Consider the following 14,346-nt stretch of genomic DNA (forward strand, 5'->3'; position numbering starts at 1 on the left):
GAGAGAAAAAAAAATAGAAAGCATTTGAAACAAATATTCATTCAGGCTCCTTTTCTTAGCGATGTTTTGAATTTCTTATTTTCATTTGCATCTTCTCTTTTGAAGAAAGGAACTTGAATGCCATAAGAATATCTTCAAGCCTTGCTAAAGATTATTTACAAAATAGCATCGCTGGTAATGCCCGAGAGTTTGCAGACTCTCGGCTGCACCCCAGGCCTCTAAATCGCTGTGTGCATTGTAACATCATCTCCAGGTGATATGTTGGCTCTTTAGAGTTTGAGAAGCACTGCTGATGGGCATCAACTCAGCATGTACTCTGACGGCAAACCTTTAGAGCAGTGATTCTCAAAGTATGGTTCCTGGGCAGTATCAGTGTCATCTGGGAACTTGTCAGGAATGCAAATTCTTATGTCTTACCAAATCAGTAAGATGGGGCTCAGCTAGCTGTGTGGAGCTTCAGTGAGCTCTACAGGTGGGCCTGATGTCTGCTAGTTTTGAGGACCATTGTTCAGAAGATGGTTGGTAAATTAGGTTAAAGCAGGAGAAATCAGTCTTGTAAATCCTCACGCCTAATTCCTCAGGGCTTCACCTTCTCAGGTGCACAGGATAATTGAATTCTCTTACAGTCATTATTTTTTTAGTGCTCCAAGATGTTATAGGATCATAGGGAGTTTTAATAAAGTAAACGTTAGTGCGTAAAAACAACCCCATAATTGAAGATTTAGACTCTAAAAAAATGAAATAGAGCCTTCTACTGATCTTCCAATCATATCTAAAAGACCTGTCTCCTGCTTTGATAGTCATCATTACAATTTATGCGTGAGTTTTACGGGCATTAATGTAGGCTTTCAAAATTCACTGTTCCAGGGGAACAAAATATTTGAATAAAAAGTGTTAGGTTTCAGGCAATGAACCGATGATATATTTATGGCACGTGTGTGCTGCCCAGAGCTGGTAGTTGATTGTTCACACCTGAGTGTGTCTTTAGGCATTTTGGCATATAAGTCCGCTGCTCCTAACTTTCCATTTCTCAAGTGGGATTTCGTTTCCAATCTCAGCCAATGAAGCCTTCCTCGGGATTAAGAGGACTCTTAGTCCTTTTCTCTTTGACATGGACTTGTGCTGGGGATTGGTCAGGTACAACATATTTGCAGAGGAGGATTTTTTTAAGTGTTGAAAGATGGAGCTTTCAAAGTGACTTTTGAATTACTTATGATTTTGGTCTCATTGAATCCTAGCAATAGCTGAGGATACATATAGTGAAGGAGGTTTATTTTAGGTGCTTGATCTTGAAATGTTTTCTGAGACTCAAGAGTCTGCCCCAACTTGAGAGCTGCTTTTCTCAACTCCCCTTCTCTTCTGACCCCTTTCAGAGCATGTCAGATTCCTGGGGCTCAAATACTTGAGGTGGGTTGAATGTAAGGAGCGTGGGGTGGCCGGGAACATAAGGAGACTTCCATGGGCTGCGGCAGGACCTCAGGACTCTGTGAATGTGACATGCTGGAAGGAAACCTTATCTAGGACTCCGTTGTCCTTGACATTATTCTTCATAAATAATCCATTGTGTCTGAGAGGAAGAATTCAGCCCTTCCTATGTGGAGTGATCAACTGTCTTGGTTTTCCTTATGCTTTCCTGTTTTAGCACTAAAAGTCTTCTTCCTGAGCAAGTGGGATGGATGATTGCCCTATGCATGAACTTTGGTTTGTCAGTTTCTGATGTCAAACTTTCAGAGTTTCCGTAAGAATGTACATGTTCTCATCAAGTTACCTGTTTCACAAGGCCACCCAGATCTGCTGTGTGAGCACTGGGAAGGGTCGTGGTGTGTTTATTGTACACTTTTCTTTCCTTTACTTAGGAAATATTTTAAAAGACAACAATAAAATCACATAAATACTCATTGACCCACTCTCCAGCTTTATGAAATCCACAATAATCGGCTACACTTGCTTCCATTTTAATTTCTGGTAGAATCAAAGTTCAGGTAAAGTTGAAGTCCCCATGGCCACCCTTGATTCTATTCTCTTCCCTCTTTGCCCAGATGGAAGCTTGGTCATTTTGCATTTCTCTATGCATTTTATAATTTTATGTGAAATAGATGGATCCATAAACCCATGTTTTGCAGGCACTCAAAACTTTTATTTGTTCCATCCTACAGCTTTTGTTGTTGTTCAACACTATTTAGAGATTTATAAGTGCAGGCTTGGTTTACGTCTTCTCTGGTATGCTATTGAGTGAACGCACCATAAACCGTCTTCATTTTTCTGTTGATGGGCGGAACATGTCCACGTTCGTCTGTTACATGTGACGTCTGTACTTGGGCATTTTTTTTGCATGCCCGGGATCATGAGGCCACAGGTGTGCAGGTCGGAAAACCCACTCTCTCCTATCCTATTGTTCTCTAACGAGGTGCGACAGTTTAGTTTTCCCAGCAGAATGGCAGCTGTTCTCATTTTCACCAGCACTTGCTGTTGCAGATATCTTACTTTTTGACAATCTGAGGGGAAGACAAGACTAACTCAGGCTGAGCTTTTTTCTGAACTTTTAAATTTTTAGGTGATAATAGAGTCATATGTAACTGTGTAATACTTAGCAGTTGTATAAGACATGCTACAGACAGATAAGTGCACCTTTTACTCAATTCCATCCAATGGTAACATCTTGCAAAACAGAGTGCAATATTACTTTAGGATGTTGACATGGCTACAGCCAAGCCGCAGAACATTTCTGTCACAACCCCTCAGGCTGCCCTTCGACAGTCACATCTGCTCTCCTGAATTCCTCATGCCGCCTCGCTTCCCTCCCACCTCAGTCTCTCATCTCTGGCAACTACACATCTATTCTCCATTTCTCGAATCTCATCATCTCGAGATGCCCCCTAAATGGAGTCATACAGTAAGTTAGTCCCAGGGACTGGCTTTTCCATTCAGAAAATTGCCTGGAGGTCTGCCGACACTGTGTGTATCAAGGCTCCATTCTTCTTTGTGATGAGTAGTATTCCATGGCATGTTTATACCATCGTTTAATCATCCACCCATTGAAAAGCATCTGGGACGTTTCTAGTTTTTTGCTATTATGAACAAAGCGGTTATAAACATTTGCATATATTTTGTGTGAATGTACATTTTTATTTTCCTGGGATAAATGGAGTTCGATTTCTGGCTCATATGGTTGTGGTTGTTTAGTTACTCAGTCATGTCTGGCTCTTTTGCGACCCCACAGACTGCAGCCCGCCAGGCTCCTCTGTCCCTGGGATTTCCCAGGCAAGAATACCGGAGTGGGTTGCCATTTCCTTCTCCAGTTCATCTTCCCCACCCAGGGATCACACCCACGTCTCCTGCACTGGCAGGCAGATTCTTTACCAGTGAGCTTCCAGGGAAGCCTGGCTCACACGGTAGTCATACGTTTAGGTTTTAAAGAAATCTAGAGACTAATTTCCAGGGTGGTAATATTTTACATTGCCACCAACAGTGTATGAATGGTTCAGTTTCTCCACAGCCCTGTTAAATATGACTTGATGTCATATTTTTATTTTGGCTACTCTGATAGGTATATAGTAATATCTCCTTGTGATTTTAATTTATATTTAAATAATGGCTAATGGTGTTGGCTAAGATCTTTTCACGTGCTAATTTGCAATCTGTGCATCCTCTTAGTGAAAAAATTACATGTTATATAATTTTCATTTGGTTGGTGAGTTTTCAGTATCCTCTGAGGCTCCTTTTAGTATTCCAAGTCAACTAAGAAGATTTATGTTAAGTGAAGACCACATAAATTGCCAACTTGACTCTTTATATCTCACGTCCTACCCAATCCAGTAATTTTAAGGTATTGTGACATTCTTCTAGAACCTAGCCCACATAGAAAATTATATTAGAAAATGATTCCCTTTCTCAGATACAAAAATTACTGTCCAGTTATATTTAGCAGGAAAAGAGGAGGCACCACAGACACTCAGCTTCTATAGAAGCAGAGTTGCTCGGTTTTAGTTTTTTGGACAAGTCATTATTGCTTCATCAGCCCTTACTTCATCCTTTACACACCACGAAGCTGTACATTCAAACGTGGAAACACAGGCTTGCTTAGAGGAGCTTCAGTTGAACCTGGGAGATCAAAGGCGCTCTATGCTGCAGAGCGAAAATGGTAGGACATTGATAGCTACAGTCTTATGATGCCAGCTCCACAATGACTTTGGAGAACCAGATCAGAAGATTTTATTTCATATTGAAGGATGTATGTTTAGTATGGGTATTTTCAGAGGATGAAGTAATATGCTGAGACCATCTTTAGCAGAATTGCTCAGCTCTAAGGCTTTTTTTTTTTTTTTTAACTTAGCAGAAGAATGATGCTGCAGTTCATGGGGTTGCAAAGAATGGTCATGATTTTGTGAGTGCATAACAGAAGGATGTTCTCTTTGTTTATATTAACTGTGCTAAAATTTTCTGGGCTGATTTGTGTGACAGCAACACTAACAGAAAGTGTTTCTTTTCTCCTTCTTAGCTGTGAAAGTACGCTGCAGCTACTTTTGGTTCTATGCCAAGATTAAACCCACACTATTTCACAATTTGTACATGAATCCTGATGAAGCATTTTTAGGAAATGACTGCCCTGTAACCTACGTTTCACCAGATGCTCATTATGAATTTTTCTACTATTCTAATAAATGTGGCATCATAACCAAAGTAAGAGGAATGGCTATTTTACCTAAAACCTGAATGTTGTATGGTTCCTTCAACAGCCCCAAAACCAGAAGTCATCAAGTTTTTATCTATAATATGGCTGGACTGATTTCTCTAATAGTCACATTCAGGACAGAGGAAATTAATGAAGGAGATGATAAATACTTATTTTCTTGTTGGGTAATAACTGCAAACTCTAATGTGAACCTTGTAGATATAAAATTCAATTAGTGACAGAAAAGTCAGGATGATGGCAAGTTAGAAAGTTTCCACATCTCACAAGCTTATCATGTTACATTGCAGCATATAAAGTGATAATTACAGTTTATAAAGTTTGGCCTGGTGCAGTCAGAAGGAGGAAATAACATAGTTAAGCATCAGAAGGTTTTTCAAAGTAGATGTCTCACATTCTCCAGCCCCACCCAATCCCGCTGACCAGAGACTTCGACGGGCCTTACTGGGCACAGTGAATGATCAACTATACCAACTGCTAAAAAAGTCTGATTGGGATTTTGGCTTAATTTAAAAAATGTTAGCAGCCTACAAAAGTTTGCTGTAAAATTACTTGCTATTTTGCTCCCTATCCCAAATGGAATATTAAATAATAGAATTTTCCAGTCTAGCTGAATGTCAAATATTGGGTTCCACAGAAAGCAAAATTTAAGGTGGAGTTGAGCATGCAGGATGTTTTATTAAGAAGTGTCTATTTTTATGCCAGTACCATAACGTTTTGATTAATACAGCTTTGTAGGGTAGGTTTTTTTCCCAAGAGGAAACAGTTCCGTTGACACAGCTATAGATTCAGTGTGTCTGTGGGAGGGACCACGCTGAGGCTCGTCTTTTGCTGCCATCCTGAACCACATGGAGTGTGACTCGTGATGCCCCCAGCTCTGCTTTCCTCTCTTGCTTTGACTCTTCAAGGTTTCTGCGGTCTATACAGCTTCAGGGTAGTTTCTGTTTCCTGTGAAAAGTATCACTGGGGTTTGGATAGGGATTGTGTCTACTCTATGGACGGATGTGGGTAGTATGGATATCTGAACAATCTTAATTCCTCTGATCCACGATCATGGGGTAGCTTTCCACTGTTTGCCTTCAATTTCCTTCACCAAAGCCTTGTGATTTTCGGTGTTAGATGTTCTACTTTCTTAGTTAAATTTATCACTAAAGATCTTATTTTTTGATCTATTGAAAAAATGGGACTTTTTCCTTTATTTTTTCCATGTATTTTGTTGTTGTTGTACAGAAACACAACTACGTTCCCCGGGATTTATGTGAGTAGAGGCAGCTCCCAGGTTCCAAAGTGCATTCATACGGGCTTAAAGCTCATACTCTCTACAGCTAAGCAGTATTCCAGTTACAGCAGTGTTTCTCAAAAGGAGGTATAAGCAAACTTTCTTGAATTTGAATCACAGAGATCCTTTTTCTTTTGGTTCACAAGTGCTGCCTGCCTCTTCTACACAAGCATTCTGCCAGACTTTAATGCTTGTGTCCATTGAGAAGATGGCTTAGTTTCTCATGAATGGAGGTTGACTGTGGTCACTTTTAGAGAGCTTGCAGGACCCACAACTTCCTATTCAAATAATTATTAAGTTTCCCGAGGCTCTTGAGACAAACATCTGCTTAAAATCTTTCTTTGTCCCTTTAGACTTTCCAGGAGACTCTTCTGCTTCAGACTAAAATCAAGTATATGTCAAGTAACTCCGGAGACACCGCTGAAATGCCCGTGTCGTGTGTCGTCACACAACAAGCATGGTATGCCAGACTTCTGCCCTGGTTCCCGGCTCCATCTTAGTTTCCAAGATGAGAAACCGACCCTGAGAGATTAAAAGGCATAACTGGGAGGGAGAAAAGACACAACCCTATTGGTAACATCAGTTTGTTGATTCCTGGCCCTATATATTTCAGAGTTATTTCAATTGTCTTCTAGGAAAAAGAGTAGCCTGCCGGGCTCCTCTGTACATGGAATTTTCCAGGAAAGAATACTGGAACAGGTAGCCATTCCCTTCTCCAGGGGATCTTCCAGACTCAGGGCTTGAACCTGGGTCTCCTGTCTTGCAGGCGGACTCTTTACCATCTGAACCACCAGGGAAGCCCTGTATATAATACCAGGAATACTGAAAAATGGAATGACGATTTTTTTTTTTATACAACTGTCAGAGTCACTGAAAATCTGATGTATCTTAACCAGCTCTTAATCAAATCTAGCTATTTTGAAGTGTGAACCCACATTCAAGGTTCCTAAAAGAATTAAGAAAGTCTAAATGATAGTATATGAACTCACTGAAGATTCAAGGTCAGCATGCTGGACTCAAGATGTAGGGAGAGAGATGGAACATGCTAGAACAGAATCCATAGGTTAAGATTAATTTTTTTGGTATCTTACCAACTTTTAAGAAAGCCTGTAATAATCAAGCTTTTTAGATCATAGCAACTTTGATCAGGTCTTGGCAAACTTCTGATTGTTGGTAGGACTTTATTTGGATAATTTTTCTGTTAGGTTCTTCTGGTTAAAACCTTGAACTGAGTTTTTTTTTCCTCTCAGTGATTACAGAAGAGCCTTACTACATAGTGTTCTTCTCATAGATAATAACGACAGTAAATAACAACTAACAGTTATTAATCACCATATTCCTGCACTGTTCCAGCACTGTATAAATAGACTTGTTCTTTGTGACAGCTCAATGAGATAGATACTATTATGCCAATTTAGGGGTAAGGAGATTGAGGCACAGTGAAATTATTTACCTGAGACCATTTTCTGGTAGATGGTAGAACCAGGAAGTAAACCCAGAGTTTGGTTTCTAAGCCCGTGTTACTCAACACCACAAACACCGCCTGTGAAGTTCTGGAACAATAAGCAGAAATCAATCCATCTACTAGTCATAGGAATTTGGTCTGAAACTCAGTTTTGGAAACAGTAAGGTCTGAATAGATCTTAGATTCATGTGATATTTCTATATTTTCTTCTCTCACTTTAGTATGTACCCTTTTAATTTTTTTTTTTTTTTAGCATGTACCATTTGTCAAATGAAACTGAAAGTGGAGATGATGAAACCAGCTCTGAAGACATGGAAGTTTCTTACATAATGCAGTCACAGTAAGGGTCCTCGGAACTGGCGTTTTATGATTTTGTCCACGCATGTCCTAGACAAGAGCCAATACAGTTGACAAGGAAATGTCCCCTATTTGTATTAAGGCATTTTGTGCCTAAAAAGCTTCCAATTCAGGAATGGGCAGTTCATGCATTCCTTCCTGTGTTTGTTGGAGGTGTTGCTGATCATGTGCTTTTGTTAATATGTCACTAACTTCCAGGGATCCCATTTAAGTAAGAGCTGTCCTTCTGGGGTATCATATGAAATTCCATGATAAATGCAAAGATGAAAGAAATATCCATCAATTCCAACATCAATGGAGTTCTAAATCTTAAAAAAAAAAAAAAAAGGTGTCAAACTGAACCTACAAAGTGAAGGCTTAGATGTGTTGGTAATCCCTGGTGACGTGAGCTCAGAAGTGCCATAATGCTGGGTGGTTACTTCTTCCAGGAAGGACAGAATACCTTCAGGCAGTACAGTTCTTTCTCCTTGAGCCACATCTGAAGGGATATTAAGATAAATCCACAGGCATGTTGATTTGGGGTTATCAATAAAGAGGTGGAGCTATGCAACAGAAAGTATCGGGGTAGTCTTAGAAAATTTCAGTTGTACCTCATGGTTTAGCGAGGAATCATTACACACTTAAGGATATTGTCCCAAGGGTAAAATGTTTTCCTTTCTCTCGAATTCTCTTTTACTTTTAATCTATACCCTCTCTCCCATCCACACCCCCACACATATAAACTGCTTTACTGATGAATAGCAAGCTCATTGAAATAGTTAAATAATGTTTATATTGGGACTGATTTTAAATTTTCTTCTATTTCAGGAACGATCTGAATACTACATTCTCTCTGTGTGCCAAATGATGTAACTTACTAGAAGAGAAGAAATGAGATCTATGTTCAAAGGCAACTTCTGAAATGACTGTTTAGGACTGAAGATTTAGTGTGTTGTTTTATAGAAATCAGAGGAGCTGGCATGGAACTGAATGATACCCAATTGTCTGTTTCAAAAAGCTAATTTTTTATTTTAAATCAAATGGCATGTTGCCTTCTTATCTTTTTTTTTTTTTCAAAAAGACACTACCCCTGCTTTTAACTCCATGGAGACTTATTTATGAATAAAGTGTGTTCTATTACCTGTCTGTAATTATTGAAGGGCTATGTCATTTTAAGCTTTGACGCTCACTATAAAGAGGTTTTTAAGGGCAGAATGACTAATTCTTCCCTGCTTGGTGGCTGATTCATAAGCTTAGCTAAGATTTACAACTAGTTGGATCATTTATTCATTTGATGAACATGCTTTCATGGAATTTACATTTTGGTAGGGCACAGACTATTAAAAAAAACACATAATCTATAAATTCCAGGAATGGGGTAAATGCTACTTAGGAAAAAAGCCTGGCAGAGAAGGGAGACTGCTAATATCCGGGTGAGGGCTGCTCTTCTGCGCATGGCGTCAGGAAATGCCTGCCCGGAAGGTGGCTGGCAGAGACCCGAGGGGCGCGAGGGAGTGAGCCGCGCAGACCCAGGCGCAGCGGGTTCACGCAGGCAGGAGCGTGCGGTCGGAGGGGAGAGTGCTAATAAACCAGGAGAGCCCCTGCTCCCCAGAACAAGGGGAGTGGAGAGGGCTAGCCTCTCAAACCTGACCTGACAACCTTGGTTTTACTTGAAACAGCAGGGCGAGTCACCGGAAAGCCTCGGAGTGACGAGAGCGGACAGGCGGCTCGGATCGCCCTGGCTGCTGCGCGCGGAGCAGACACCAGGGGGCGCAAAGGCCGAGCTGCTGTTCCGTGGCTCAGTCGTGTCCGACTCTGACCCCACGGACTGCAGCCGGCCAGCTCCTCTGTCCTCGGGATTCTCCAGGCAAGAAGACTGGAGTGGGCTGCCATTTCCTCCTCCAGGAAAGGCTGAGTAGGGAAACCAAGACGAACGCTGGTACTCTTGAGTGGGAGGGTAGGAGGGCTTGGTAGACCAGTTCTCAGAGTTCTCATCTAGGGGCGATCTTTCCCTTCAGGGCACTAGACGAATCTGGAGAGGTTTTTTTTTCTTGCAATGAGAGGTGGTGTTAGTGGTGGTGTGTTGCTTAAGGCTACGGGGCACCGGCCAGTGATGCCAGTAAACATCCTACAGAGAGTAAGACAGCACTCCCTACCTCCGCCCCCGCCCAACATACACAACAGAGAATTTCCTGGGTTGAAGTTGAGAGCCCTGGGTTAGGTAGAGCAGTGGAATAAACAGAAAGTGCTCAGATTTTGAAGAGATATATACCTGTATAGATATATCAATATAATCTGAGAAAGATTTGCAAAGAGTTGGATATGGGGGTATAAGAGAGGAATCCAGGAGACTTTACGATATTTGAGCTCTTGATGGGGATACCAGACCACCTGACCTGCCTCTTGAGAAACCTGTATGCAGGTCAGGAAGCAACAGTTAGAACTGGACATGCAACAACAGACTGGTTCCACATAGGAAAAGGAGTACGTCAAGGCTGTATATTGTCACCCTGCTTATTTAACCTCTATGCAGAGTACATCATGAGAAACACTGGGCTAGAGGAAGCACAAGCTGGAATCAAGATTGCCAGGAGAAATATCAGTAACCTCAGATATGCAGATGATACCACCCATATGGCAGAAAGTGAAGAAGAACTAAAAAGCCTGTTGATGAAAGTGAAAGAGGAGAGTGAAAAAGTTGGCTTAAAGCTCAACATTCAGAAAACGAAGATCATGGCATCTCGTCCCATCTCTTCATAGGAATTAGATGGGGAAACAGTGGAAGCAGTGTCAGACTTTATTTTTCTGGGCTCCAAAATCACTGCAGATGGTGATTGCAGCCATGAAATTAAAAGACACTTACTCCTTGGAAGGAAAGTTATAACCAACCTAGACAGCATATTAAAAAGCAGAGACATTACTTTGCCGACAAAGGTCCATCTAGTCAAGGCTATGGTTTTTCCAGGGGTCATGTATGGATGTGAGAGTTGGACTATAAAGAAAGCTGAGTGCCGAAGAATTGATGCTTTTGAAGTGTGGTGCTGGATAAGACTCTTGAGAGTCCCTTGGACTTCAAGGAGATCCAACCAGTCCATTCTAAAGGAGATCAGCCCTGGGATTTCTTTGGAAGGAATGATGCTGAAGCTGAAACTCCAATACTTTGGCCACTTGATGCAAAGAGCTGACTTATTGGAAAAGACCCTGATGCTGGGAGGTATTGGGGGCAGGAGGAGAAGGGGACGACAGAGGATGAGATGGTTGGATGGCATCACTGACTTGATGGACATGGGTTTGGGTGAACTCTGGGAGTTGGTGATGGACAGGGAGTCCTGGCGTGCCGCGATTCATGGGGTCACAAAGAGCTGGACATGACTGAGCGACTGAACTGAACTGAAAGTGGGAGGTGCCACTAACTTGATAAGAATGTGGGAGATCCTGGCTTAGAAGCTCTATTCGGTAGACGTCAAGTTTAAGATGTTCATTAGATTTCTAAGTGGAGAGAGCAAGTGGATATTGAACATATAGGTCTGGGGTTCAGAGGAGGTGGTCCAGGCTGGATGTAGAAAATTTGTATTGATCAGCAAAAATTTAAAGCTGCTAAGACTGGATGAGTTCAAGCAAAAAAAGTGAGGAAAAGAAGATAATGGGCTCAAGGCTCAGGTCTTGGGGTTTCTGATATTAAGAAGTAGCTGAGAGGAGACAGAAACCTCAAAGGAGGAAACCAACCAGTAAGGTAGACTGGAAGCAAATCTACCAGAGAGTGGCGTCCAGACAGCCACACAGGTGGAGGCAATAATCACATCACTCGTTTCTGAAAGGTTAGGTAGGATGGTTGAGAACTAAGAATTGACCGTTCGCTCTAGCGGACAGACAGAGCACTGATGATGCTGGGAAAAGCGGCTTTGGTGGAGAGGCTATGCTCAACAGTCAGGTTTAGGAGAGGGTGGATAAGAAGTTGGAAAAAGCAGAAGCACTAATTTGAGAAGATAAATGCACAACAGTGTTCATAGCGGCATTTTTTACAAATGCCAACCAATGGAAGCAACCTATCGACAGATGAGTGGATAAAGATGTGATACACACACACACACACACACACACAGATACTACCCAGCCATGAAAAGAGCAAAATCTTGCCATTTGCAGCAAGATGGATGGTTTTAGAGGGCATTATGCTAAAGTGAAATGTCAGACAGAACATGACAAATGTCATACAATGTCACTTATATGTGAAACCTAAAAATATGACCACCTAGTGAATATCACAAAAAGAAGCAGACTCACCGGAAGAACGAACTAGTGGCTGTCAGTGGGGAGGGGGGGGGGAGCCTCCTGTAGGGGTTAGGAGGTACAAACTATCAGGTATAAAATAAGCTACAAGCATATATTGTATATTGGGAATATGGTGAATGTTTTGTAACTATAAATGCAGTATAACCTTTAAAAATTGTGCATCACTACATTATACACCTGTAATTGATATAATGTACAGCAACCATACTTCAGTTCAAAAAAACAGAGGATAAGAAAGAACCTGAAAGAGTATAAGTGACTTTTCCTAGGAGTGTGGCTGTCAAGAGAAGAATAGAAATTGGGTTTGTCACAAACACTAGTCAGTGTAACTTGCTTAACTTCCCTGTGTTGATACAATTGCTTCCTCAAATGAATGCGTGATTTCTTAGATTTTCCATTTCAGTCTCAGGGCCTTCCACTTCCCCCAGCCATCTTTGCAGCCACCCCAGAATATAGATAACCTCTCCAGTCTTTCAAATACAAGAGTGATCCATAGATGAGCAAGGTTATGACCTGGGGGCTTGTTAGAATGAAGTGTTACATATCAAGTCTAATTCAGTTCAGTTCAGTGCAGTGCAGTCGCTCAGTCGTGTCCAACTCTTTGCGACCCCATGAATCGCAGCATGCCAGGCCTCCCTGTCCATCACCAACTCCCGGAGTTCACCCAGACTACTCAATTGAACTCTGTCTTTTAACAAGATCCTTGCAAGATTTAAAAGCAAAATGCAAGTTTTTTTTTTTTTAAGTAAATTGTGGGTAAGAGTGAGTCCACATGTTTACCTGGACCCTAAGAGATGAAGCTGAATCTCTTCTATCATAAGGGAAAGGATTTCAGGTGGGTTCTGTGGTATTCATTTCCCTCCCACTCCAACACCCTGTAGAGCTGGGATCCTTTCAGTAACTCCAGTCAGGAAAGACTTATTTCACTGTCCTTTTGTGGACAAGCTAAGACATAAGAAATAAATGGCTAGCCAAAATTGATTCCATTGCCCTCCCCAACTCATTTAGATAATTCTACACAGGTGCTTCTGTATCTAGGAGAAGGCAATGGCAACCCACTCCAGTGTTCTTGCCTGGAGAGTCCCAGGGACGGGAGAGCCTGGTAGGCTGCTGTCTATGGGGTTGCACAGATTCGGACACGACTGAGCGACTTCACTTTAACTTTTTACTTTCATGCATTGGAGAAGGCAATGGCAACCCACTCCAGTGTTCTTGCCTGGAGAGTTCCAGGGACTGGGGAGCCTGGTGGGCTGCCATTTATGGGGTCGCACAGAGTCGGACACGACTGAAGCGACTTAGCAGCAGCAGCAGCAGCAGCTTCTGGGTCTAGTTTCCTTTTGCCTAGCTAAGTGAGAAGTTATTAGCAGAACAGTCTCCATTTTAGGTAACTCTTCAATTTCCTAATCAAAAAGAATATTGAATTTTCCCTGTACCATATGGTATGATAAATTGTGAAAAGGTTAAAGCACCTGGAAATACTCTTGATTCATCTAAAACTTCTAGACAGCTAAAGTGGCCCAATCCTTTCTGGAGGAAAGCCTCTTCCCCTTGCATACAGAGTCTGCAAATATCTTCCTTGAGGCAGGATCTTCATAAAAAGACACTTGTCTCCTTAAAAATCTGCTCCGACTATCCTTAATCCCATCAGGCTGATAATAAGGTCAGGTCTCAGCAGAGCAAGAGGGGAAATACAGTCTCTAGGGAGGAGACTGTTAGTTAATTGAAAAAGAGAAGACATAAATGTCGGTCAGATTTTAAATATTTCATGGTTTTCATATGCAGCATGAAAATTTCATTTTCATGGTTTTCTAATGACTATGCTGCCATTCTGAAGGAAGTGTTAGATGCATAGGCAATGATATTTTTTAAAAACAGTGATTTATGATCCAGCAATCCCACTGCTGGGCATGCACACTGAGGAAACCAGAAGGGAAAGAGACACGTGTACCCCAGTGTTCATCGCAGCACTGTTTATAATAGCCAGGACATGGAAGCAACCTAGATGTCCATCAGCAGATGAATGGATAAGAAAGCTGTGGTACATATATACAATGGAGTATTACTCAGCCATTAAAAAGAATACATTTGAATCAGTTCTAATGAGGTGGATGAAACTGGAGCCTATTATACAGAGTGAAGTAAGCCAGAAAGGAAAACACCAATACAGTATACTAATGCATATATATGGAATTTAGAAAGATGGTAACAATATCCCTGTATACGACACAGCAAAAGAGACACTGATGTATAGAACAGTCTTTTGGACTCTGTAGGAGAGGGAGA

At 41.5% G+C, this 14,346-nt stretch overlaps 1 protein-coding gene across 2 annotated transcripts; it reads left to right on the forward strand.

Moving 5' to 3' along the window:
• The first annotated feature begins 1,028 nt into the window (after nt 1-1,028).
• OOSP2 (oocyte secreted protein 2) lies at nt 1,029-8,919 on the forward strand. Of its 2 annotated transcripts, NM_001038687.1 has the most exon segments (5): nt 1,029-1,137; nt 4,499-4,680; nt 6,323-6,429; nt 7,688-7,774; nt 8,599-8,919. In NM_001038687.1, coding segments are annotated over 5 exon segments (492 nt in total). In that variant the 5' UTR covers nt 1,029-1,061; the 3' UTR covers nt 8,639-8,919.
• The last annotated feature ends 5,427 nt before the right edge of the window (nt 8,920-14,346 follow it).

Source organism: Bos taurus, chromosome 15 (genome assembly GCF_002263795.3).
Source record: "Bos taurus isolate L1 Dominette 01449 registration number 42190680 breed Hereford chromosome 15, ARS-UCD2.0, whole genome shotgun sequence".
NCBI lineage: Eukaryota > Metazoa > Chordata > Mammalia > Artiodactyla > Bovidae > Bos > Bos taurus.